General features: G+C 38.7%; 1 protein-coding gene across 1 annotated transcript in view; it reads left to right on the forward strand.

Annotated features, from left to right (window-relative positions):
• The first annotated feature begins 789 nt into the window (after positions 1-789).
• Positions 790-24,933, forward strand: part of si:ch211-250c4.3 (uncharacterized protein LOC100535981 homolog) — a 40,626-nt gene continuing 16,482 nt past the window's right edge. Inside the window, exons 1-3 of the mRNA XM_037687905.1 lie at positions 790-1,315; positions 19,602-19,763; positions 22,961-23,114. Of these exons, the coding sequence (XP_037543833.1) occupies positions 1,052-1,315; positions 19,602-19,763; positions 22,961-23,114 (580 nt within the window). The 5' untranslated portion in view covers positions 790-1,051. The remainder of the gene's footprint in view (positions 1,316-19,601; positions 19,764-22,960; positions 23,115-24,933) is intronic.

The raw sequence follows: 24,933 nt of genomic DNA on the forward strand, positions 1-24,933 counted from the left end.
AGAGGCTTGGCAGATGAGGGGGGCAGCGGGGGCCGCTGACCGTGACACAAAGCTCTTTACAACACAATCTGTGCCTCATTTACCCATTCATACAGCTCTATACTAGATCTATACAAAGATAATCTGAATCTGTATAGATTAATCAGAGCTTTATATCACATTCATACACTGATGGGACACACATTGGAGGCAATGATTGGCTCAGTGTCTTGCCCAGGGACACTTCAGCATGTGACTGCTGGTGGAATCGAACCCCCAACTCTTCCATTGGAGGACGACTGCTCTAACCACTCAGCCACAGCCGCCCCAAACACAAATTCCATGTACATGCAAAGCAGAGTGGCATCAATTCAAACAAAATTAATAAAAGTTTTGCAGTGATTTGTAGTAGTTTTGTAATTTATGATGCTCTACCAATAAACAAGTAAAAAAACATTTTCAGTATTATTCAGTAATTTATTGAAGTGGGGTTGCTAGAATGAAAGCATCTTTCTTTCTCTCTTTAACAGGAAAAGGAGACAGGGATGCAGTATTAAACAACGAGGTTGTTCTGACCAAAATGAAGCTTTTTAATAACTTCCGGGCAAAGCTCCCCATGGGGGATGACACCATCTCCACAATCTCATCAGTGTCAGTTCCTGATCAGGACATCATGGACCCCACAACAACCTCTGAAGCAAATTCCCACCTCAAAGAAAAGTCCCAGCACCCTCAGGCAGAGGCCGGATCAGACTACCTGTCTGGTATTTTCTCAGGCTCTCAGCTGCCGAGGTTGTACAAGTTTGAATCAGAGGACTCTGGAGTGGAACTACCCAGTGGAACTAACTCTCCATCGACTCCGACTGGCTCGGAGCAGAGCTTTGTGGTCCACAGTAGAGGGTCCTCCTGTGATTCTTGCAACCTGAGATCAGACCCTACTTCTTCTCCTCATAAACTAGTTAGAAATTCACAGAACTCTGAGGTTAAGGAGTCAAAAAACTTAGACGAGTGTTTGTGTACATTGGTAGATACTCAAGACAATGTGTTCAAACCAAAAGAGGCGGTGGTGGAAATGTATCTAGGTGATGACATGGACCAAAGCCGGACTTCAGGAATCAACTCTGAAAGAGATAATGGAGAGAAATTGGAACAATTGAAAGAAGCTGGTTGTTTAATTGAAAGGAGTTGTTCTGAGAATATGAAGCTTGTAGAGGAATCTTCGACGGGAACATGTGAAGCTATGACGGACAGTGATGTAAAGACAGAGGCTCTCAGACAGAGCTCCTCCAGTGATAGTCTGAAGGACTACATGGACAAATGCTGCAGACTTAGTGAGGTAAGACACAATTCTACCATCCTTCTAGATGTCATTGTTTTTTAATGAGTTTTATTCATGCTGTTACATTATTTATTTACTTAACGGTCGAAGCAGATGGCCGCTCGTCCTCGGCCTGGTTCTGCTGGAGGTTTCTTCCTGTTTAAAATGAGTTTTTCCTTTCTACAGTTTCCTTTGTGCTTGCTCAGGATAGGAGACTGTGACCAAGTGAAGAATCAGTGCAATCTGCTGGCTTCCTTAGATAGAGAACTTTTATTAATTGTCTTTTTATGTGAATGTTTCTGTAAAGTGCTCTGAGACAACGTCTGTTGTGACTTGGTGCTATATAAATAAACTCAATGGAATTATTTCAAGCGATGGATGATTCCAATTAATCATAATTCAACAATAACATTTAGTTTTTATGCTACAACTCATGTTTCTTTTTGCGTATGGTGTTTTAATCCCAGCTTTGCTGTGTTTGAAACATGATGACACTTGAAGAAAATCTGTTTGAGGTGAGCGGCAGGAATATTTTAAGTCCTCTGTAATTAACTCTAATTTTAAACTCGTCCCAGCCGCTATGTCACCAGGTGAATAGGTAGTTGTATGGGTGATGTTCACAAGTCGGTTCTTTAGTTTTAAGATGTTTTTTTACTAGCTTACTAACAGTAAAGGTAGCCCTGATATTGTATCTGTGCTCTGGCCTACACCTGCGACAGAAAATGACAAAAAAGCAACTGTTCTTATTCCGGTGGACAAGCTGGGCCATGTTTCCTTTTTGTTACTGGAACAGTCATTTTCCTGTTCACTTCCAAAATGAAAACGTACTCTGGGCTTTGGGAGAGCACCTGGCAGCTGTGAAATCATCTGTTTGATGTTCCTGAAAACATCACAGTCATGCTTTGAGACCGTCTGTCGTTACCAGTGGCTATTAGAAAAGGAATGCGATACAGCCTTAAAGTTTTCCACATGAATACCTTCTGTTGTTTTAGACAGCAGGGACGTTTGGAGAGGGACGGATTGTAGAAACTGTACTAAAAAAAGGCTTATTGCACTTTAGTCCAAACATTTACTCCCTAAGGGAGGGTAGTTATTTTGTTAGCGTTGATCCAGCTAGAGTAATAATTGTTTAGAAACGTGACCAATTTGTTCTTTTCTCAGCTTTTACCAAAATAGATTGAAGTCACTTGTAATAAGCTAAAACTAAACTCTGAGCTTGCTTTCTTTTTCAACATGGGTGATCGCACTTTCACCAACTCTTCTAACGGGTCTGGGAGTTTAAGGGTTCTGTGCAGAATCAATCCTTGGACTGTGCTTTTCTGGACAGAGGTCTCTTAAGTTGGTCTTGGGATCTGTTGGAACCAGTCTCCCAGTTTGGGGGTCACAGACCTGTGCTCCGATGACCACTGGCACCACAGACACATTGACTTTACCTTACTTCTCTAATACCTTTTATAGCCCTTGGTATTTCTATAGCATCACATGCTGGTGAAGATTCTCAGTCATCCAGGACTTGATGAATTCAAAAAATGTTCAATACAAAAACAATATAATCATAATAATAATCATACAATCATAAAGTCCAGTTGTTTTTGTATTGAACGTTGTTTGAATTATAGCATCACATGTTCCTAATCTCACAGTCACTTGGAACTATGACATCTATCGCTTGCCTCCTTTTGTAGTTTGTCAACCACAACAATGTTAATCATCACCTGTTTGTCAGTCTAAACTGGGAGGCCCACAATGTCTGAGTCTTGCCATTCTCCACCACCGTTAGTGTCTCATACTGTGTGGGATCTCTGGTCCTTACTTGGCACATATGCTCCTTTATACTATTCCAGCTATTTTGCTATGTAAGCTGTGCTTTCTGCAATGAAAATAATCAAAAACAGCACCTCTTCGTATCTGATATCCTAGTATAGATAGCATGATCTCCAGCAACACCATATTGCCACAAATTTATCCATTATGTCCAGAAATGTTGTAGTAGGAATGCAGTATTTTTGAAACATTGCATATACAACGTACCTTATGAGGTGCCATTTGTAAAGTTGAAAAGCCAAAAATTAACATCAATATTTTGGTTTATTTAGCTTTTAAAAAGAAAAAATAGTTTTTTTTCCCTTCAAAGTCATATTTTCACCATGTAATTCATACATTTATAAATGTCATAGTTCCCAACTAAATATTTAATTTACAAGATAAATATTTAGTTTGCACACTAAACACTTAGCTTGCAAGTTAGTAAACTAAATATTTAAGTGTAAATTAAATTATTTAATTTATACCTAAATATTTAGTTAGTAAACTAAATATTTTGGTATATATTTTTTTTTTAATTTACACTTAATATTTAGTTTATTAACTAAATATTTAATTTCTAAGCTAAACATTTAATTCCTAAACTAAATATTTAATTTGCTAATTAAATATTTAGCTCAGACCTAAATATTTAACCAGCAAGTTAAATAAATTAAATTAAATTTAAATTAAATGTTTAATTTGTAAAATATATATTTAGATCCAAGCTAAATATTTAGTTAGCAAATTAAATATTTAGTTTAGGAATTAAATGATTAGCTTAGAAATTAAATATTTAGTTAGTACACTAAATATTTAGGTGCAAATTAAATATTTAATTAAATATCTATTTAATTCTTCTATTTCTTCTATTTAATTAAATATTGTCAGACAACCCATTTACTAATTAAATATTTAATTTATACCCAAATATTTAGCTTACTAACTACATATTTAACTTGCATGTTAAGTATTTAGTTTGTATGCTAAATATTTATCTTGTAACTTAAATATTTAGTTGGGAACAATGACATTTATAGATTCCTGGACATGGACACTGGCGACCCCCGTGACCCAAAATGGAAGAAGCGGGTAAAGATAATGGATGGATGACTTAAAAACAAAATCTTTTTACAAGCTAATAAATAAACCAAAATATTGATGTTAACTTTTGACTGTGCAACTTTACAAACGGCACCCCATAGTACCTCACATATACATTGTGGTTAAAAAAAATGTGTATCAACACAGACCCTTTCCAAAACATTAGGATATCATGGAAAAGTTGTTTAACTTCCATAATTCCATTCAAAAAGTTAATCTTTAATAGATGATAGATTCAGGGCCCACAATTTAAACAATTTCAAGTATTTATTTGTTCATTTTTACAAAATTTGGGCTTCCAGCTCATGAAACCCACAAGAACAGGAATTCAAAAAATTAGAATACTGTGGAGAAATCAGCCCAAATGTTTCAGGGCATGAATGTTGTCATTTGAGTGACACATTCAGTTTAAAACATTCATGCCCTGAAACATTTGGGCTGATTTCTGGAAAAGATTTCTTCCAACCGATGGCTCTTGTTTAATAAAAACAGGAAGCAAAGTATTACGAAGGCTTAGAAAGGTTTTTGACCCAAGATGCTCCAAGCATGTGTCATAACTTTCACTGCATGACTAGTGTTGATATGATAAGACAAATACAGCGGAATGACTTCTAATATCTGAAGAAACATACGATACTCTTGGCTTAGAGTTACCCAGATGCAGCTAAATTAACTGCAGGATGCTTTATAAAACAGATGGATAGTGACTCATACTGAAGAAGTTACCTCATAGGTTTTGAAACTAGATGGCTAAATGTGTTACTATGGCAGAATAAATGATTCAGTCTTAACCCAGAGTAACATTCATTTTACTTTCATGTCCAAAGGGAGCAAGATTTATAAATTTAGGAAAGGTAAGTCATGTGCAAAACTTAATCCAATCACTAAGTAGGTGCTGATATATTTATGTTGAATGTGGTGGACAAACAAATGAAAACTTCTTTAATGTTAATTTCTGAGGCTATGAACCCTTTGGTCATATACAAATAACTATGGCCCTGTCCACACAGAAACAGTTTTGTGTGAAAATGATGGGAAACATGGCATCATTTCAAGAAATGTCTTCAGTCACACATTAACACTAAAGAGTTTCCCAAAATGCTGTTGTAACTATACTAGATCTGACTGTGGTGCTGTAATGTTGAAGCAGAAGATTGTATTCAATTCAGTTCAGTTCAGTTCACTGTAAGTGCCAAGCAGTGGTGGGATGTAACTAAATACAAGTACTTCATTATTGTACTTATGTACACTTTTCATTTTTCTGTACTTTACTTAAGTAGAATTAAACATGGGTACTTTTTACTTTTACTTCACTACATTTTACATTAAGTATCTGTACTTTCTAATACACTACATTTCTATAATGCGTTGTGTTACAAGTTACATTCAAGTTGCAACTTTTTTTATTTGTTCATTAATTTGAAAAAAACCAATGGCGAGAGGGGAGTTGGTCCATTGAATCAATGCAAAGTGGGCAGGTAACGTTAGATCTACTTTCAAGAAGAGCTATATTCTAGTATATACATCACTGAGCTGGTCGCACCCACAGCACTGCTAACACACCCAAAATATATTACACTGAGGAAAGTCAGCCAGAAGATACAGTACGTGCCACCTATGGCCTTATTGAAAGACTATTGAAAGACTATTGAAAGACTATTGAAAGACTACTGAAAGACTGTTCAGTACAACAGGACAGATTCTCTCTCCCAAACGAGCCAGACTGGACTTAAAAATCTTTGAAAACCAACTTCTTCTGAATTTGAACAAGAAATTCTTGCTGCAATATTAAAATGTGTCAGTTCATGGGATGTTAGAACAGGAGACGAGAGATGTCTCCAAATGACTCGACACTCAGGTCCAAGTTTTGAAAATGGTGTCAGGAAGTTAAAATATTGTTCACTATTGATCCATTACAAGGATGAATAGACAGTATTTAACTAGAGTTGATGACAAACTGGAGTGGAAATGATCGGAGCCTATTTCTTTGTTAGTTGTGTCTAATGCTCCTTTTTTCATCAGACAACTTTTACTTAAATGTGTTTACTGCAGTTAAAATGACACATTGGTTTTGATTTGTGTTAAATAAAAACGTTCAAAGGTAAAATCATTCCTCTTTCTTATTTTGCTTAATGGCATTTAACTCTGCAGGTCATCCCTGAAATTCTGACACAGAATCACAAGTCCAAGTGTGAAATGTGTCACAGAGTAAACACAATAAAAACATGCATTATCTGCAGCATTGTTCATTAAAATGGAACAACACTATTAATGTATTACAGAAAATATACATATGGTAGGTACACTTATTGATATTGTAGACCATTGCATTAGGTAATACATTCAGCAAGTACTTTTACTTTTAATACTTTAAGTATTTTTAAAAGCTAGTACTTATTTACTTTTACTTAAGTAAAAACGTTAATGTGGTATTTCTACTTTTACTAGAGTACTTTTTTGTCTGTTTATTTGTACTTTTACTTAAGTACAGTGTTTGAGTACTTTCTCCACCACTGGCGTCAAGTCACAACAGCAGTCGTCTTTGTACAAAAACATTCACATACATTGTAAAAGCCAAATAGTGAAAGTTCTCTATCTAAGGAAGCAGCGGATTGTATTGGATCTTCACTTTGTTGCAGCCTCTCATCCTGAGCAAGTACATTGGCAACAGTGGAAAGGAAAAACTCAATTTTAACAGGAAGAAACCTCCAGCAAAACCAGGCTCAGGACAAGGCTCAGGTCTGCTTTGACCGACCGAGAGGACAGGAAGGAGATACAAGTTAGAGTTACAGTTAGAGTAGAACAAGTAAAGAGAGTAGCAGGGTGAGGAAATGTGTTCACTGTCCTCCTGCAGTCACGTCTATAGAAGCATAATAAGGGACAGCTCAGGAAACCTAAGCCAACCCTAACTATATATCTGTATTTTATTGTTTTTTATCTTTGTATTTCTTGTTCGGTGACCTTGAGTGATTTGAAAGGCGCCTTCAAATAAAATGTATTATTATTATTTATAATTTACAGTATAATGTACTCTGTGTAAAAGGTGAACGCATCAGTTAGACATGGAGCTATGACATCATTGTTTTCAAAAGGTTGAATTTTGGCTATCTACACAAAAACACAAGGAAGCATTTCAAGATCATTTTTACTTTAGAACCTGTTTTCAAAAAATAGTTTTAAGGCTGATAACAATTGTTTTTGTGTGGAAGTACTGAAACTTTTTTTTAAATGTATTCACCAAAAATGTTTTGGTGTGGACGACCCCTAAGTTAAACAAAATTCTACCTTTGAAAACATGGGAGAAAATGGTCCCCTCAACTGAAACTACCTATATCATGTCTCAGAATATAAAAAAAACTTGTCCTACTTTAAAAGCAGCTGTTTTCATAAAGACAACTTAAGCAACTCGTTCAGGCCAAAGCTTTTTATTTTTTGTGAGCGCATGAGTGATGTTTGAACATCAGAACCTTCTAGACCTCAGAGAGTCAGTGGGGTGAGCAGGAGATTTGTTACAGTGCACTGCAGAGCTCTAATGTTCCAGCATGTCAGGCAACACTTGTTCATCTTCACTGAAGATTTTTTCAGCTGATACTGTCATTGACCACCATCCTCTCTGTCATCTGGACCCTCCCTGTTTTCCAAGCTCAGAGCTTGGCAGTTCACTTTCATGTAGGTGTTGAATTTCTCAAATTATTATCATATTTACAGAAATAAAGGCTCTAATAGTTCTTTCAGAGAGGCACAGCTTGTGACGGGGACTTTAAGGGGCCCAAAGAGACTAATCAGGGTGCACTGCTAAAAGCCAGTTTGATGGAGCGTCCACCCCCCCCTGTCATTACTTGTCACCACAGCTTAAAACTGCACTTTTTGTCTACTCCTCTGCAGTGGACAAAAAAGACATTTCCTTTCTGAAATACGGTATATGAAAATTGCATACTTTCTTTGTGCTCCCCCCACCCCCCACCCCACACACACTTCTTTTGCATTTAAGAAAACAATTGATTATATAACTAGAAGTTAAAAGCATTACTGAGTACATAATAATAATGTGTATGTACTGTCATCAATGTATGTTCTCATACAATGGTGAAATTGGCTCTCTACATTTAACCCATCCACCACCAGGTGGAGCAGTGGGTGGCTGTTGAGGGAGCTGGGGAGCATCTGGGTATAGGGTGTTCTGCTCAGAGACACCCCGAGGTGTGCAATGACCAGGGATCGAGCCCAGGACCTTTGGGTCCCGGGTCAGCTGCCCTGCCCCTGCACCATCTCAGCCCCCAGCTTTTATATTTCTAAATATTAGGCACTAACAGCGATCATATGGACACATTTTTCTGCACCTGTGATTTCATTCAACTGGTGTCAATTTTTACAGTGTATGAGCCTGAATAATGTTAGTTAAAAACGTACATACTCTTCTAGTTCAGCAAAATTTTGCACAATAAAAATGACAAAAGTACAAATGTGTTCCTGTGATCTCTTTAGAAAGATTGTTTTCATCAACTTTGTTGAGTTCCAGTTTGATAAATTTGTGTTTAGAAAGAACGGAGAAAGGAGAAAGCAGGGGCTTTTCTAGGATCTGACCTTTTGGGGTGCTTAGCCTCCCAGTGCTGACAATGGCTCTTGGCTTGAACAACACGGTGGTCACTGGTGTCAGAAGAATATTTGTAATGTGGGGTGGACACACTGGTGGGGGGGTCTGGGGTCCTCACCCAGATAATTTTGAATATAGTAGATGCCATTTCCTGATGTATTTTAACAGGTTGTTTAACATCTAGTTTTACTTGGAGCAGCTGTGGCTGAGTGGTTAGAGCAGTCGTCCTCGAATTCAAGAGTTGGGGGTTCGAATCCATCAGCAATCACATGCTGACATGTCCCTGGGCCAGACACTGAACATCTTATTGCCTCTGATGTGTGTCCCATCAGTGTATGAATGTGACAAAGCTCTGATTAGTCTCTTTAGAATGATTTGTTCAATTATCTTTGTAGAGATCTAGTAGAGTGATGTATGAATGGGTGAATGAGGCACAGATTATGTTGTAAAGAACTTCGAGTGTCTTGATAAGATAGAAAGGTACTGTATAAGTACAGTCCATTTACCATTTATCTTATCTATAGGAAGAACATATAAGCACCATGCAGAAAGGCCCCAGCTGAGGGTTGAACCAAAGATCCTCTTGCTGCTCAGCAACAGAGCTAACCAACTGTGCAGCCCAAAATTGTACATTTTTACCAAAGAAAATAACAAGACAAAAATAATTAAATTCAATTCAAAAATACTTTATTAATCCCAGAGGGAAATTATTTGTTGTTGTAACTCGTTATCCTCATTTCATTAAGAGATGTTATAGATGCTGATGGCTGTAGACAGGAAGGATCTCTTGTAAAGGTCCATCCCACAGTGGATCCTAAGAAACTGGCTGCAGATGCCGTCCGATCCATCCACCCAGACTCAGCTGGCCTCTCGGATCCCCCAGGCTGTAGGACCACTCAAATGCTGGGCAGAACTCCTCCCAGAGGGATGGCCACTCCTCCCAGCAGTCTGCCGAGCTCCTCGTCACTGCGGACAACCAACTGTAGTTGCTGAGGGACGATCCTGTCCTTCCACTGTCATGAGCCGTGTTTCCTGTTAGTTCCAGGATCTCAGTGGTCAAGCACTCGAGCACAGCTGGCAGGTAGATGAGAATGTGTCCACATAACATCCTTTTCAACTCATTTGAGGGTTGGAGCCGTAGTTGAGATATTATTTGAGCTTTGGAGATGTTAATCAGCTGCTGTTGTTGTAAAAAAAAAAACTCCTTGTTGCCATGGTTACGCATCATAACAAATGTCCAAAACCAAAAAAGTCTCATTAAAAATTCTTCCAGCTGCACAGCATCCGATACCAGAGGAAACAATCATCCAGAAAATGTGATTTACATCCAGAAAACCAGGAATTAAAGTTTCCAAAAGCAAAATCTCAGAATGAAAGTAACAGAGCTGCTCCAACATGCAGCCACCTTGAGCGGCGCAATTCTAGAACATGAATTGTGCCACAATTAATGCGTGAAAAATAAATGGTAAACAAATTGGCCAACACTTTCAAAAAACAATGTTTTATTATTATTATCCAACCATCCATCCATTATCTTTACCCGCTTATTCCATTTTGGGTCACGGGGGTCGCTGGTGCCCATGTCCAGCAATCACTGTGCGAGGGGCGGGGTACACCCTGGACGGGTCGCAAGTCCATCACAGGGACACATAGAGACAAACGAGACAAACAACCATTCACTCTCTCACTCACACCTAGGGACAATTTAGAGTTACCAATCAGCCTAACATGCATGTTTTTGGACTGTGGGAGGAAACCGGAGTACCCGGAGAAAACCCACGCATGCACGGAGAGAACATGCAAACTCCACCCAGAAGGCCCCTGGACCGGGGTTCGAACCAAGGACCTGCTCGCTGAGAGGCAGCAGCTCTACCAGTTGCGCCACCGTGCTGCCCTTTATTATTATTATTATTATTATCATTATATTTTTTACAGTGTTTTTTGTTTAATATCTCACCAGGACTGTTGGAGACTTGTTGGGGACTCTAAATTGAATTAAATTGGAAGAAAATAGACTATTTTGCTGTTGCACTCTCACTGAAGTCTGAATGTTTGTAACTATGAAACTAGTGAGCTGTGAATTTTTGAAAATTAAAACCTAATTTTGTGTGCACCACTTGCAAAACTATACACATTATTTTGTTGCCCACTTCAGCCTTCTTTGTACCCACTTTGACAGCCATTCCCAAGTTTATGAGTTATTTTACTGGAAAACCCTTTTGATGTGAAGATAAGCAGATTTGGACTGTTTGTAATAATTATCCTTTGCCATTTGCTGTAGTCTCATCTTTTTTTCTGTGATGGAGGAGCTGCTGTCAAAATACAGCTTGAGAAGGGTTTGAAATGCCCCCAACAAGTTTATTAGTCGGGACAAGTGACAAGTTCACACGCCTGTGCAGCTTGTGTTATGAAGAAATGAAGAACCTCCACACACAATTTGTCGACTCCCCCATGAATGCTGTTTGCTAGTTTCCATTGATTTCAGCCCAGTGAGGTACTGACTCCAGGTGTCCTAAAGATGCATATGTTTGACCTATAAATATTTGGGGCAGTAATTTAAGCATTTCATGGGCAATGATCACTCTGAGATCAGTGGTGTGCTCATAATCCTGAGGCCATAGATTTTAGTCCAGGTTGCGCCAGGAATGGCAACAATTTACAAACTGTTAAGTGAACAGGTTGTCTGAAAGGAATCAGGGGGTGTGCAGTGACCCCTGCAACCAGGAGCAGCCGAAACAGAAAATAATTTTGTTTGTAAAGCATCTTTCTTCTCTACATTCTTTGTTAAAAACAGGTCTCTCTTGTAAATGTGTCCTAATGAGACTAACCTGTATAAATAAAGGTTGAATGATTGAATGATAAAAGCATCTTATGTTTTGTAACTCATCCTGCTTGATGAAAACACATTGGACCATCTGATGTAGCTTTTATATTCTTATGGAAAACAATCCTAAAGTGTCCCCAGGCTTTTATCAATGAATCATGCAACTCTATAATTCTACATCCCCCCCCCCCCCCCCCCAAAAAAAAAAAAAAAAAAAAAACACACACAAACGTGTGGCCATTTTAAATAACTACCTTTTAGGACCACTCTTTGTCAACAACTGTAAACACTTTAATAATCTAATCCCATAGTATGGAGAAACACAATGAGACTAGATGAGATTAAAATGCCATCAATCTAACAATAAATACATAACTTCAGTGTGTCATACATTTTAACCAAAAAGAGAAGAATAAAAAGAAAAACACGTTATGGTTTCTTTTTTCTTAAGGTTGTAACAGATATACTGCAGAGAACTGAGACAAACACTATCTGTGTGTGCTGAAAAGACTGGCGTCTAACTGGGCGAAGCAGCCTATGTGATCTCCTCATACCTTCCTCCCTATCTGGATGCTCTGTGCACATCTGGCTTTTCATTCCTTTCCAATACTGTCATGTTTGGAAAAGTATTTTAGCTACAGCACAGATATTGGAAACATTTTCCAAAATAGGTCTATGAACACATCAGATTTCCCATTGGTCCCATGCTTTACGATGCTCATATTTCAAACACTAAAGATATGCAATAAAATAAAAAAACAGCCTGGTTTCATGACAATAAGTGTGGAAATAAAATGATACCATGATCAAATATATTTTATGTAAAATCATGTACAGAGTATTAAATAATTATCCATATTTGACCTGGACCCCGGCAGCACGGTGGTGCAACTGGTAGAGCTGCTGCCTCTCAGCGAGCAGGTCCTTGGTTCAAACCCCGGTCCAGGGGCCTTTCTGGGTGGAGTTTGCATGTTCTCTCCGTGCATGCATGGGTTTTCTCCGGGTACTCCGGTTTCCTCCCACAGACCAAAATGCATGTTAGGCTGATTGGTAACTCTAAATTGTCCCTAGGTGTGAGTGAGAGAGTGAATGGTTGTTTGTCTCGTTTGTCTCTATGTGTCCCTGTGATGGACTTGCGACCTGTCCAGGGTGTACCCCGCCCCTCGCACAGTGATTGCTGGACATGGGCACCAGCGACCCCCGTGACCCAAAATGGAATAAGCGGTAAAGATAATGGATGGATGGATGGACCTGGACCCCTCAACAGTTCTGCCTGTGAAAGACTTTACAACCCCCTGACTCATCCATCCTAAGAAAATCCAAGGAATATTTTGATGAAGATTTGCAGTCATCCAAGTCTTGATCAATAAAAAAATAAAATAAAATAAAATAATAAAAATAAAACATATATAAAACAAAAGAACTTCTATTTTGAAGCTGAAGATGTTTCGCTTCCCATCCGGGAGGCTTTATCAATCCAAAAATGTCTAGAGAGTGTGTGTAGTTCCAGGTTTTATAGAAGTACATGAGAGCTCTCTTTTATGATCCTAGATTCATATCCACCTTATGCCTCCATGGTGTCTTCCATGAATTATGGGCTCAACTTCCGGGGTGGACCAGAACCAGCATTTGTTTATGTGTGAACAGTACGAGCTAATGTAGTTTCTCTGAGCATTGTGGATTTAATTTAAACATGTAGGAACACCAGCTGTCAGAGCTCCAACAGGACAATATAATCATGCTGCTGCCTGCTGAGGACGAGGGATGGAGGACGAGCTGAAGAAGTAGCTGCAGATTACATCTACTAGCATATTTACCTACTTTTATTACCTACTTATACTAGCAAATATAATATATGCTTTATATATGCTTATATAATTTCCCTCTGGGATTAATAAAGTATTTTTGATTGATCGATTGATTGATATTTAGCTACATCTACTAGCATATTTAGTTACATCTACTAGCATATTAAGCTACTTATGCTAGCATATTTAGCTACATCTTCTAGCATATTGAGCTACATCTACTAGCATATTTAGCTACATCTACTAGCATATTTAGCTACATCTACTAGCATATTTAGCTACTTCATTGACTCAGTTCTTCAGACGGTGAAGTGATGAACAACCTGAACAGCTCTGAGGTGTATCAGTATCTACACAGTAATAAGATCGGTGGTGTTTTGTTAAAAGAGGTGGGACACAATCTTATTGACCTTAAATCAGACACAGAGCCCAGACAAACCAGTCAAACCAGTCAAAGCCTTAAAGTCCTCCATCACTGAACTTGCGTTAATTACAGAGAAAATCATAAAACTGAAGATGAACAAATACTATAATACTGTGACCTCCATACACTTCAAGGATTCAAAGATTCAAGGTTCTTTATTTGTCATTTGCACCCCATGTGGTACATGTGGTGGAATGAAATTTTGTACACAGGGTCCCAGTTACATCCAACAAATGTATAAAATGTAAAAGAAAAACAGTAATAAGATCTAAGATATGAACTAAGAAAAACATAAACTAAAAATACACTAAGCACTCATAACATAAAAACATTATGCCGAACAGCAGCATGAACATGAGTCTGTGTGAGCAGATAAGCACGAACACATCAACATTGAAACAGATCAGCAGCAACATGATGTGATTTTTCACAGTGATTATCCTGGTCAGAGATTCATGAGTCTAACAGCTGCAGGGTAGAAGCTGTTCCTCAGTCTAGTGATTCTACACTTAATGCTCCTCAACCTCCTTCCTGAGGGGAGTGGGGCAAAAAGTGTGTGTGCTGGGTGAGTGGGGTCCTTCATGATGCAGGTGACTCTCTTCCTGCATCTGGAGGTGTAGATGTCTGTGATGGTGGGGAGACTAACTCCAACAGACTTCTGTGCAGCCTTCACCACTCTCTGCAAAGCTTTTCTTTCTGCAGCTGTGCAGCCTCCATGTCACACGTTGATGCTGGAGCACAGGATGCTCTCCACTGCACACCTGTAGAAGGAGGTGAGGACTGAGCTTCACAGACCAGCTTGTCTCAGCCGCCTGAGGAAGTAGAGTCTCTGATGAGCTTTCTTGATTAGGCTGGTGGTGTTGATGCTCCAGCTGAGGTTGTCATTCAGGTGCACACCCAAGTACTTGTAGCTGGAGACCACTTCCACTGCAGATCCTCTTATTTTCAGGGGGGTGTAGGTGTTTTTGTTCCTTCTGAAGTCCACAATCATCTCTTTTGTCTTCTTCACATTGATGTGAAGGTTATTCTCTTTGCACCAGCTCTCCAGGTGTTCCACCTCTTGTATGTAGATGGACTCATTGTTGTTTGTGATGCATCCCTGGATGCCTGGATGGGTAGCTGCACAGTCATACATGAGCAGAGTGAACAGGAGAGGGCTCAACACACATCCCTGAGGAGAGCCAGTGCTGAGGGTTATGGTGGAGGAGGAGAAGTTGTGGATCCTCACTAACTGTGGTCTGTTTGTTAAGAAGTCTAGTACCCAGTTGCAAATGGAGGGACTTAGTCCTAGTGTGAATAGTTTGTCCATCAGGGTTTGGGGGATCATGGTGTTGAAGACAGACGTGAAGTCCACAAAGATCATACGGATGTAGGAGTCCTTATGCTCCAGGTGGGTGAGAGCAGTGTGGACCACAGAGGAGATGGTGTCTTCTGTTGATCGATTCTCATGGTATGCATACTGATGAGGGTCCTCGTTGATGTTGATGGTTGTTTTGATGTGAGTCATGACCAGTTTTTGGAAGTATTTAACGACTATTGGGGTGAGGAAAAATCAAACCTGATTGAAATCAAACCTGATGTTCTCGTCACTGTTTTCAATCCTTCTGAGGATCCGGCGTCTCTTCTCCGGTGATTTATTGTCGTCCAGACACAAAAAACGATGCAGGTTCTCCTCCATCGGCCATTTGTCAGCAAAGTGAAATGAGCACACAGACAGGGTTTGGGGTGGTCTCTTCAAGTTCATGTTTTTCAGGCACATTCTTATTAACTCCTCATTTGTAGGGAGGAGATGGAAACTAGACCTCTTTTCACAGGAACTCTTTTTGTTTTGGTCCATGTTCAAACTCTGTTGTTGTAGCCACTGATTTAGTTTGGTCTGGTTGTTCTGCAGCCGTGAACACAACAGGTACCTGAACTCAGCACGGCTATTTTAGTCAACTTTATGGTTGTTAAATAATTGTAAACAAAACGAATACTTAATTATATAATAATATATATTATATTATTATCCTTAGATAGAGAACTTTACTAATTGGCTTTTATGTATTTGAATGTTCCTGTAAAGTGCCCTGAGACAACTTTGTTGTGATTTGACGCTATATAAATAAACTGAATTGAACTGAATTGAATTAATATATTTTTATACCTAATCATTTTATCTGGTAAACTGAATGCAAATTACTTTCAAATAAACCTCGGTCCGTGCTCCACCACCACGATTAACCAATGCTAACTGCTACTTCCTGTTTGACAGGAAGTTGTTCCCATAATCATTTATACAGTAGAGCCCTCAGGAATAAGGTGGACACAGATTAGACTGGAACTACTCACCCCACACAATGGAGGCTCGTTAGGCTCTTTGTTAGCCTGGCTCACGAGAGATGTTTTGGTCGCCTGTATGAAGGTGTGAATTGGAGAGGAGCTGACTGGGTATCAGTCCTAAAGCTGCATTGTAAACTTTTGAAAGATGAAATCTGAGACCTCCTCCTCTGTTTAACAATGGTTTCTCTTGTTTGACATATTTGGCTTCATTCCCCTCCCTCTTAAACCATCTGTCTTCTCTGTCCAAAATATGAACATGTTGGTCCTCAAAAGAGTGTCCCTTATCCTTGATGGACCACTGAGTTGTGTCCTGGAGAGCTGCTCTCTGGCTTTGAGCCATGCATCAGTAGAGACGTTTAGTTTCTCCAATACTGAGGTCGAACATTCCTCACTGAGCTGAACAGCATAAAGCACAGGGCTTCTGTCCTCAGGATGGACCAACCTCTTTCTGAGGATCCTGTCACTGGGATGTTGTGTTTGGAGAAAATCCTTCTGAGCTTTTCAGATACTCCTGCAACATATGAGATGATAGTGTTTTTGCTTTTGCTCTTCTCTCTGTTCTGCTGTTTGTTTTTTGGATTTGTTTGCTGATTTGACAAAAGGTCCAGTATCCACAGGTCTGGAGAGTTTCTCTGCTGTGTTTCTGCTCTTTGTCCTTCCCTTCTGTATTTGTGGGGACATGTTCGGCCCAGTGGTGTAAAGTTCTAATGACAGAAAGTTTGTGTTCGAGTGTGTGGTGAGATTCAAACAGAAGGTCTGTGTGAGTAGGTTTCCTGTAAAACCTCCCAGATGGGAAGCGAAACATCTTCAGCTTCAGAATCCAAGTCCAGTTGTTTGGTTTTTTTTTTTAACCTTTTTTTTTTTTTAACTCTAAAGGAAGTACAGCAGGGTGTGAGTGTTTGTTTACATGTGATTGCTCATTTCAAAGTGGTCTTGCACACGCAAAAGAGGGTACTCTTTCCTGCTCCCACTCTCTCTTCCCAGCAGAGGACCATGAGTGGTCTCTGATGGGCTGTAGATAAGATCAGAAGCAGCTCATAACGACACACTTCCTCTTCATCACTAACAGTCACAGAAGAAGTGAACGTCATTTCCTGTAAGGAATATCCTTCCTTAGCCAGCAATTAACTACTTATCTGCTAGCTTAATGTTGCGTTCAATTTGCCTTGGAAATCAAAACTTGGAATAGCATCACATCCAACTTAACCATGCTCAAGTTGAAAGCTGAAAAAAGCAGCATTTGCTAATGCCTAATGATCAGGGCAGCTGTTATTAGCGATACAAGCTAATAATGTATTATACTGCATTTTATGCATTTCGACTATGTTCACTAGTATTATCTGTACAAACTATTTAAATGGACCTTTCTATCAAGATAGACTGCAACGAAATGAAGACTCAATGCAATCTGCTGGCTACCCTACCTTAGATAAATAATGTTACTAATTGAATTTTTATGTATATGAATGTATTTGTTCAGTGCCCTGTGATGACTTCTGTTGTGACTTGGTGCTTTATAAATAAACTGAATTGAAATAATTAGAATAAAGTGATTTAGAACACAAACTGTGCCCCTCATTTACTCAGTTAAGTTAGACAAAGTGACATAAGTACATACAGTATGATGTATAACTACTGCAGCCATCATTACCTTATAGGTACAGAGAGCCATCTTGAGTTTTAGGTCAGGGCGTTTGAAAAATCTTTGAGCTTTCAAATCAGAACTCTCATTTATGGGAGATGATTTTTTTTTCAAATTGAAATGGAGAAATATTGATTTCACATGGAGTGCAGCATGAATACAGAGAACAGACTGACTGGTCACAAAGTGAGGAAACCTGCTAACCATCGAGACAGTTTAATCCGCCATGATGGACTTCTGCTTATAACTATATGCATTTAGCAAAGCACAACACTGGTGGACACAATTCAATATGTAGATGTTCTAAGTGCAGAAGACCATTGCACCACAGGTTCTGAGCTTTGAGCCCAGACTGGGAAATACATATCCTGAAGAAGTCTTGACAATATCATCAGTTCAAATTCTGACATTTTAAAGTGTAAAATGTTTTTTTTCTTATGTCTTTGTGATCCACAGAGCGATTGTCAGAGGAAATGAATGATGTCAGCCTTCCAGCCGGTTTGCATTGTTTGTCCAGTGTTTCCATCATTGCTTTATGGGACAATTTGTGTCAGCAACATGGAAAAGTGTGTGTGTGTGTGTGTGGGGGGGGGGGGGGGCCCTAGCTTGAGCTCATATCCTGCTTTTGTTGGGTCACTTTGGGAATGTTGACGATCGGAAAAATATTTGGCTTAAAATGTCCTCTTTTGGTTTACTGAAAATTACAAGAGCCTGCTCCTCCATTGAAAGTGGCAAAAACAACCAGAACCAGAAAACATAATTCATCAAACCAGGACATCTTTTACATCGTCCCATGGTCCACTTCTGATGCTGAGTGGACTGGATGCATAATTTAACATAAGAAAAATTAGTCATGATAGTCTCCCATTTCTCATTTTTGTCTCTGGGATTATTATGTAAACCAGTGTCAGTGTGGGGGCACCATGCAGAGAAAACATGTTGTCACTATGTGTTCAGCTCATGACAACATTCATGTGTTCATGAAATCACACTGACCACAAAACTGTCTGATTGTGTCACCAACACTTTATATGTTGAGCATAAATTCAGACATACTGTGCTGTTTTGAGTGAGTGAAAGGTCTTGTTGTGACAATAAATATCGGTTGTTATAAAACTAAAATCTGCTGCTTTCTTCAAAGTTTGAATTTTTGCGAGACATGAGCTTCAACCCACATTTCTTTCATAAAATTCTGAATTAAAACAAACGCTCAGATTGTATAAAGTAGGGTTATGTGGAAAGGTTGTGAGCAGTAATTATCTTACCTGTTGTAGATAGCTTTTTTGAAACAACCCTAGCTTAGTAAAATGGCTTAATTTGGACTGAAGCAACAAGCTAATTGCTAGTACAAACACAGCCAAGACCAAAGCTGAACGCTGCCTTTGAAAAACAGACGGTTTATGTTATTTTATAAACATTTACATAGAATTTACAGGCTTTTACTGTTTTCATAGAAACTGATTAGTTTGTTTGAAGCACAACCAGCACTAGCAGCTGCTAACTAGATTCTAGCTAAAGTAACAATATTTCACCTGGAATAACTCAGTATAAAAAAAAGAAAAAAAAAAAAAAACTGACAGCAAAGTAAATGTGTTTAAAATACTTTTTTTTAATGTAAGCTGCTTTGAATTTTTTTGGTCAAAATTAAACTGTATTTCTCCAAACTAAAGTCAAAGAGCTACCTACAACACATAAAATGTTGCTTGATTTCAACCTTTTCACTGACCTCACTTAAAAAGATCTGAATTATCCCTTTAACAGGCTGGTGTCCATTCTGTTCCAGGAATCACAGCAGAGCTCCAGCCCCCTGGGCTCAGGCGTGAGTTACCTGGAGCACATCTGTCAGCTCCTGGAGAAGATCGGTCACCTGCAGGAGATGAACCTGCAGCTGCAAAGGCAGCTCTGCTCGCTGCAGAAGGATGGCAGGATGGCAAAGACGAAAGAGGTTTGTAAATCTTCTTTTCATTGCTTCCAGACCATAAAATGTTGTATTTTAAAACGTTCACTTGACAAAAGAGTGAAAAAACAAACTTTAAGGATAGTGCCTTTATAAGATGGGTATTTTGCTGTTATGTTCATATTTTATGTGCAGGCAACAAACTCAAACAATAACTGTGCAGTTAACTCTTTAACTGCATTTTGACACACTGAGTTCATTTTTTGTCGTCTTTGTCTTTTACGTTCCCAGGCCACATGTAACAGAGTGCTCTGAGTAAGAGACACAAGTTAAAGTCATGGCATGTTTTAAACTTTAGGGTTATTTAAAAAATCACGTCTTACCATAAAGGGAAAAAAACAAATCTATAAAATACATACTTTTACTTATAATAAATACTGGCGATAATTCATTCAACCTTTATTTAGACAGGTTAATTCCACTGAGCCTCGGGGACTCATTTACAAGAGAGACATGACTCGAATAATGATGACTGTTTAGTGAAATCAACCTGTTTTCACTTTATCTTTGGTATTTTCTACCTTTAAAGTTGCTGCTTGTTTGAAAAATATATAAAAATTACATTCAGCGAGTTTAATATTTATTTTATGATGAGAATTAACAGAGTTATATTCACTTTGGTCAAATCTTGTAGACGACGTTAAACATTTTAAACATTTTACTGTAACATAATACTGTAACATTTTAAATTAACAATCCATGCAGCATGGATTGTTAATTTAAAATGTTACAGTATTTAAATTTAAATTGTAGAAACGAGAAGTGCAGCAGGAAATCCAAGGATGTCACACAGCTTCAGCTCTGCAGCACAGAGCAGAAATGTACTTCTTGATCAATCACACTGAAACAACTGAACATCCATCCATCTCTTCATTATCATTTACCAGATTCTTCCATTTTGGGTCATGGGGTTCACTGGTGCCCATGTCCTGCAATCATTGTGCGAGGGGTGGGGTACACCCTGGACAGGTCGCAAGTCCATCACAGGGACACATAGAGACAAACGAGACAAACAACCATTCACTCTCTCACTCACACCTAGGAACAATTTAGAGTTGCCAATCAGTCTAACATGCATGTTTTTGGTCTGTGGGAGGAAACTGGAGTATCCGGAGAAAACCCACGCATGCACGGCGAGAACATGCAAACTCCACCCAGAAAGGCCCCTGGACCGGGGTTTGAACCAGGGACCTGCTCGCTGAGAGGCAGCAGCTCTACCAGTTGCGCCACCGTGCTGCAAAATCATTTAAAATAAGTTATTTTAAATAAACAATCCATGGCTCATCCATCAATCAGCCAACTGTGTCATGTCCAATCTTACTTTGAAAAACCACGAAATAGCGAACCGTGAAGTAGTGAGAGACTACTGTATATATGTATATATATATATATATATATATATATACACACACACACAAAGAATAATCAGTGTTTTATCACATTCATACACTGATGGGACACACATCAGAGGCAATGAGGGGTTCAGTGTCTTGCCCAGGGACACTTCAGCATATGACTGCTGGTGGAACTGAACCCACAACTCTCGCATTGGAGGACGACTGCTCTAACCACTCAGCCACAGCCGCCCACAGTGGTGGGCACAGCTAACCAAAACATTAATTTTGCTGAACCATATTGTGCTGAATAAAAATTAGCTTTGCTAACAGGTAGAAAAATTATCAGAAGCTAATGCTAATCGCTAACTGTTAAGGTGACTATCACAATCTGCATCACACGTCTTTGTCTCCTTCCAGTTGAAGACTGATGGGACTGACCATCTGAAGGTGGGATCATTTGTATCAATTCAGTCAATCCAAACCAGTTACAGCCCTGCTGCTTCGACTAATCACGTCTTGTCATGTACTTTGTACACGAGTCTGACTCTGTTTTGATGTAAGCTTTACTGAACTGAGTTTACAAAACAGGTAAATTAGCTGTTAAACATTGGAGAAAACCTAATATAGTGTACGGTAAGTTTGCTAAATTGTTTCAAACTTAGTGAAAATGCTAATCCGCTAAAGTTCAACAGTTAGCTTTTAGCAAATTAGTAGAACTAGTAGAACTGTGCCCATCACTGACCCTCAGCTACTACCACACCAAATCTAAGCACAATGTCTGTGAGAAAGACTGACTTAGAACGGTTTTTGTTTTGACTGATGTTGATGTGGGGGATAAAAATGGCGTATAGCACCACTCAAACATGCTACACTGTAAATCCCGTTCAAAAATCGACACAGACTTTCAAAGTCCACAAGGTGTTATAGGGTAAAGCAATGCATTTAAAGTTATAAACAAACTTATCAGTGGATGGAGGTGAGGTGGGGGTCTCCAGTACAAAGACAGTTTGACATGTTGCAGGGAAGTTGAGATTTAATCTCTGACCTTTCAATTGGCAAACCACTTTACTCTAAACCTCTTACTCCTTTAAGAAATGTTCCACTGGTCAAAAAACTGCTAAAAACACATTTTTTAAAATTTTATTTATAAAGTTGCTAGAATAATTTAAAAAAAGTTTTACTTTCTCTTCAAACAATAATTAGCTGTAATTTCTCACATCTCAATCTGACAGAAACACAGATAAAAACAGATAAAACGGATGTGAACTCTGCAGACAGCTCAGTCAGGAAGGACAAAGTATTTGTACCTGGGTTCATTCCTGTTCTTTGAAATCTTGGTGTGCAGTAAAAGGAAGTTGGTTTTTCAGTGACTGTGTAATTCCTGTTTCGGCCTTATCCTTTTTAAATGAGTTGGGGTCATTAGGTCACAATGGGTGTCCCTTTGAAAGCCAAAATGAGATTGATACCCATGTGAACCTTGACCAAAAGTTTAGGGTGGGCTGCAGCTGAGTCACTAGAATCTAATCCATTGTATTTCAAGTCCACTTAGAGTTAAATAAAAGATACAGAGAGAAAACATTATAAATAACCAAGTGATTATGCACATGGCTTTAGTTTTTCTTGGGAAACAAGTGTCCCTGAGTACAGTGTAAAGGTGTACAAACATCACTTTCTTGAAAAAGAGAAGTTTTACTCCTGAGACTAATCGTGATCTCAGGCAATAACCTTTTGAAAATCTATTGATTAATATCAATGCAAAATATCCTTCTAAAATCAGTATTAAAGGTTTGACCTACAAATAGCGTACAAAATACTGTGATACTGAGATGGTGTGTGTACTTTGTGCAGGAGTTTTTCCAACAACAATGCAGCTGTGGTGCAGCCACCTTGTCCTTCCAGAAGAGGCCCTATAGGAGTGAGTTTTTGTCCCCAAGTGGTACGTTCTCTGATTTGTCCACGATCCCTGAAGGCAGCCGGCATCCACTAATGTCCACCAGGAGAGGTAAGCAAAAAGAAAATTGATGTAATCTGATCATAGAAATACTTTGTATAAATTTTAGTATGTGTCCTCATTTTTTCTTTCATTGTGTTGGACTCCCTGTATACTTTAGAATAAAAGTGACTATTAAAAGCATTTTCTCACACACTGGGACCAAGTGGAAGTAATGCAGCTGAAACTTTTGTAGCTGTGATAGAAAAGCAGGAACCAAGAACCAGAGGGACTGTTTTGTGCACCAACGTAATGATATTTTTAAAGTCAAATTAAATTCTTAATTTACATTAGATAATATATTTACATAATCATGACTTCTGTAAAGATCTGATTTTCATTTTGCTGGGAACTGACCCTACAACCTGAGATACACGAAGCAGCTACACCTATGAAGCAGCTAGGTCCACTGGAAGTTACTAGAACCATAAAATACCCCTGATTATCCTTCAGCATTTAACTAAAAGCAGCATCTGCTCCTAATTACCTGCTCCAGAGGGATGTGACACATTCGGTGGTATATTGGTTTAAATTCCAACAAACGCTACTCCTGTTTTATCTGTACTCAACTTTCATAGTATGGCCCAAAAACAACCTTGGGCATTTCTCTGCGTTGGTGTTTACCTGGTTATCAGATACAGGTGGTACTCATCATGTGAGAATAAAGTCATGTCCCTTACTGCTCAGAGAGTCTCTGTCTAAAGTTTATCAGAGTTCAGCTTTGTTGGACTCTAATAAAACTCTAGGCTTCCTGCTTAAAACAGAACCAAGACTGTAACGTCTTGATTTCTCTTTCTGAGAACGCAATAAATGTCAAAGTCTGATACTGTGCCAGGCTGGACATTCTATTGAATTTATTAGGAACACTTTTTGAGAGCAACACTAAAGGTACAGTCAGTTAGACTTTTCTAAAATGAACAGATGGACACTTACAAACTAATTATAATATAATAATATAATATATAATTATCCATCCAACCATTATATTACCGTATTTTTTGCCATACACGTTGCTCCACCCTATAAGTCGCATCAGTCCATATTTGTCTAATAAAGTGGAAAAATCCATAAATATGTCGCTTCGCTGTATACGTCGCATCTATTATGTGTCACTGCTGACGCATCACGTTTGTTACGTGTCACTGCTGACAACCCGGAAATGTGGGCCGGTGTTGTGCCAAAAATGGATGGGCTGCCAAATGGCAGCTGCAGGAGAGTGCATGAAGAACTTTAACAAGAATTTAACCAGATTAACACTTAAAAACGATTAATTGTTTGCTCGAAATTATATTAAAGATGTGTCTCAGTCTAACTTTTGCTTAATAAATGCACTTTGACGGTCAAATCTGCTGTATTTCAAAACCCGATACGCAGAAGTAAATGCGTGCATGTGATGAGTTGCTGTGCAAATTTAACAAGATAAATGCCTCAAAACAATTATTTGTTTGCTCGAAATTATAGCAAAGGTGCGTCTCAGTTTATTTGCTTAATAAACACACTTTAATGGTCAAATCAGCTGCATTTCGCTGGGGCGGTGCAGCTCGTTTGACAGTTCCAAGCAGCGAGCAGAATGAAGGTGGGGACTCTGTGGCAGGTCGATTGTGTCTTTAATAGCTGGTGAAGATTCTCAGTCATCCAGGACATGGTAAATTAAAAAAAGTTCAAGAAAAAACAATAAAGCATAAAGTAAAGTATAATAAATAAAGTTCAGTTGTTTTTGTCTTGAACTTTTTTGAATTTTTTATAATTTTTGTCATTATAGCCATGTTTACCTATTACATGATACAGCAGCATGCCATAATCTATTACTACTCTGCTGCCATCAAGTGGC

The sequence above is a fragment of the Nematolebias whitei genome, chromosome 1 (genome assembly GCF_014905685.2).
Source record: "Nematolebias whitei isolate Nwh7 chromosome 1, NemWhi1, whole genome shotgun sequence".
Classification (NCBI taxonomy): Eukaryota; Metazoa; Chordata; class Actinopteri; order Cyprinodontiformes; family Rivulidae; genus Nematolebias; species Nematolebias whitei.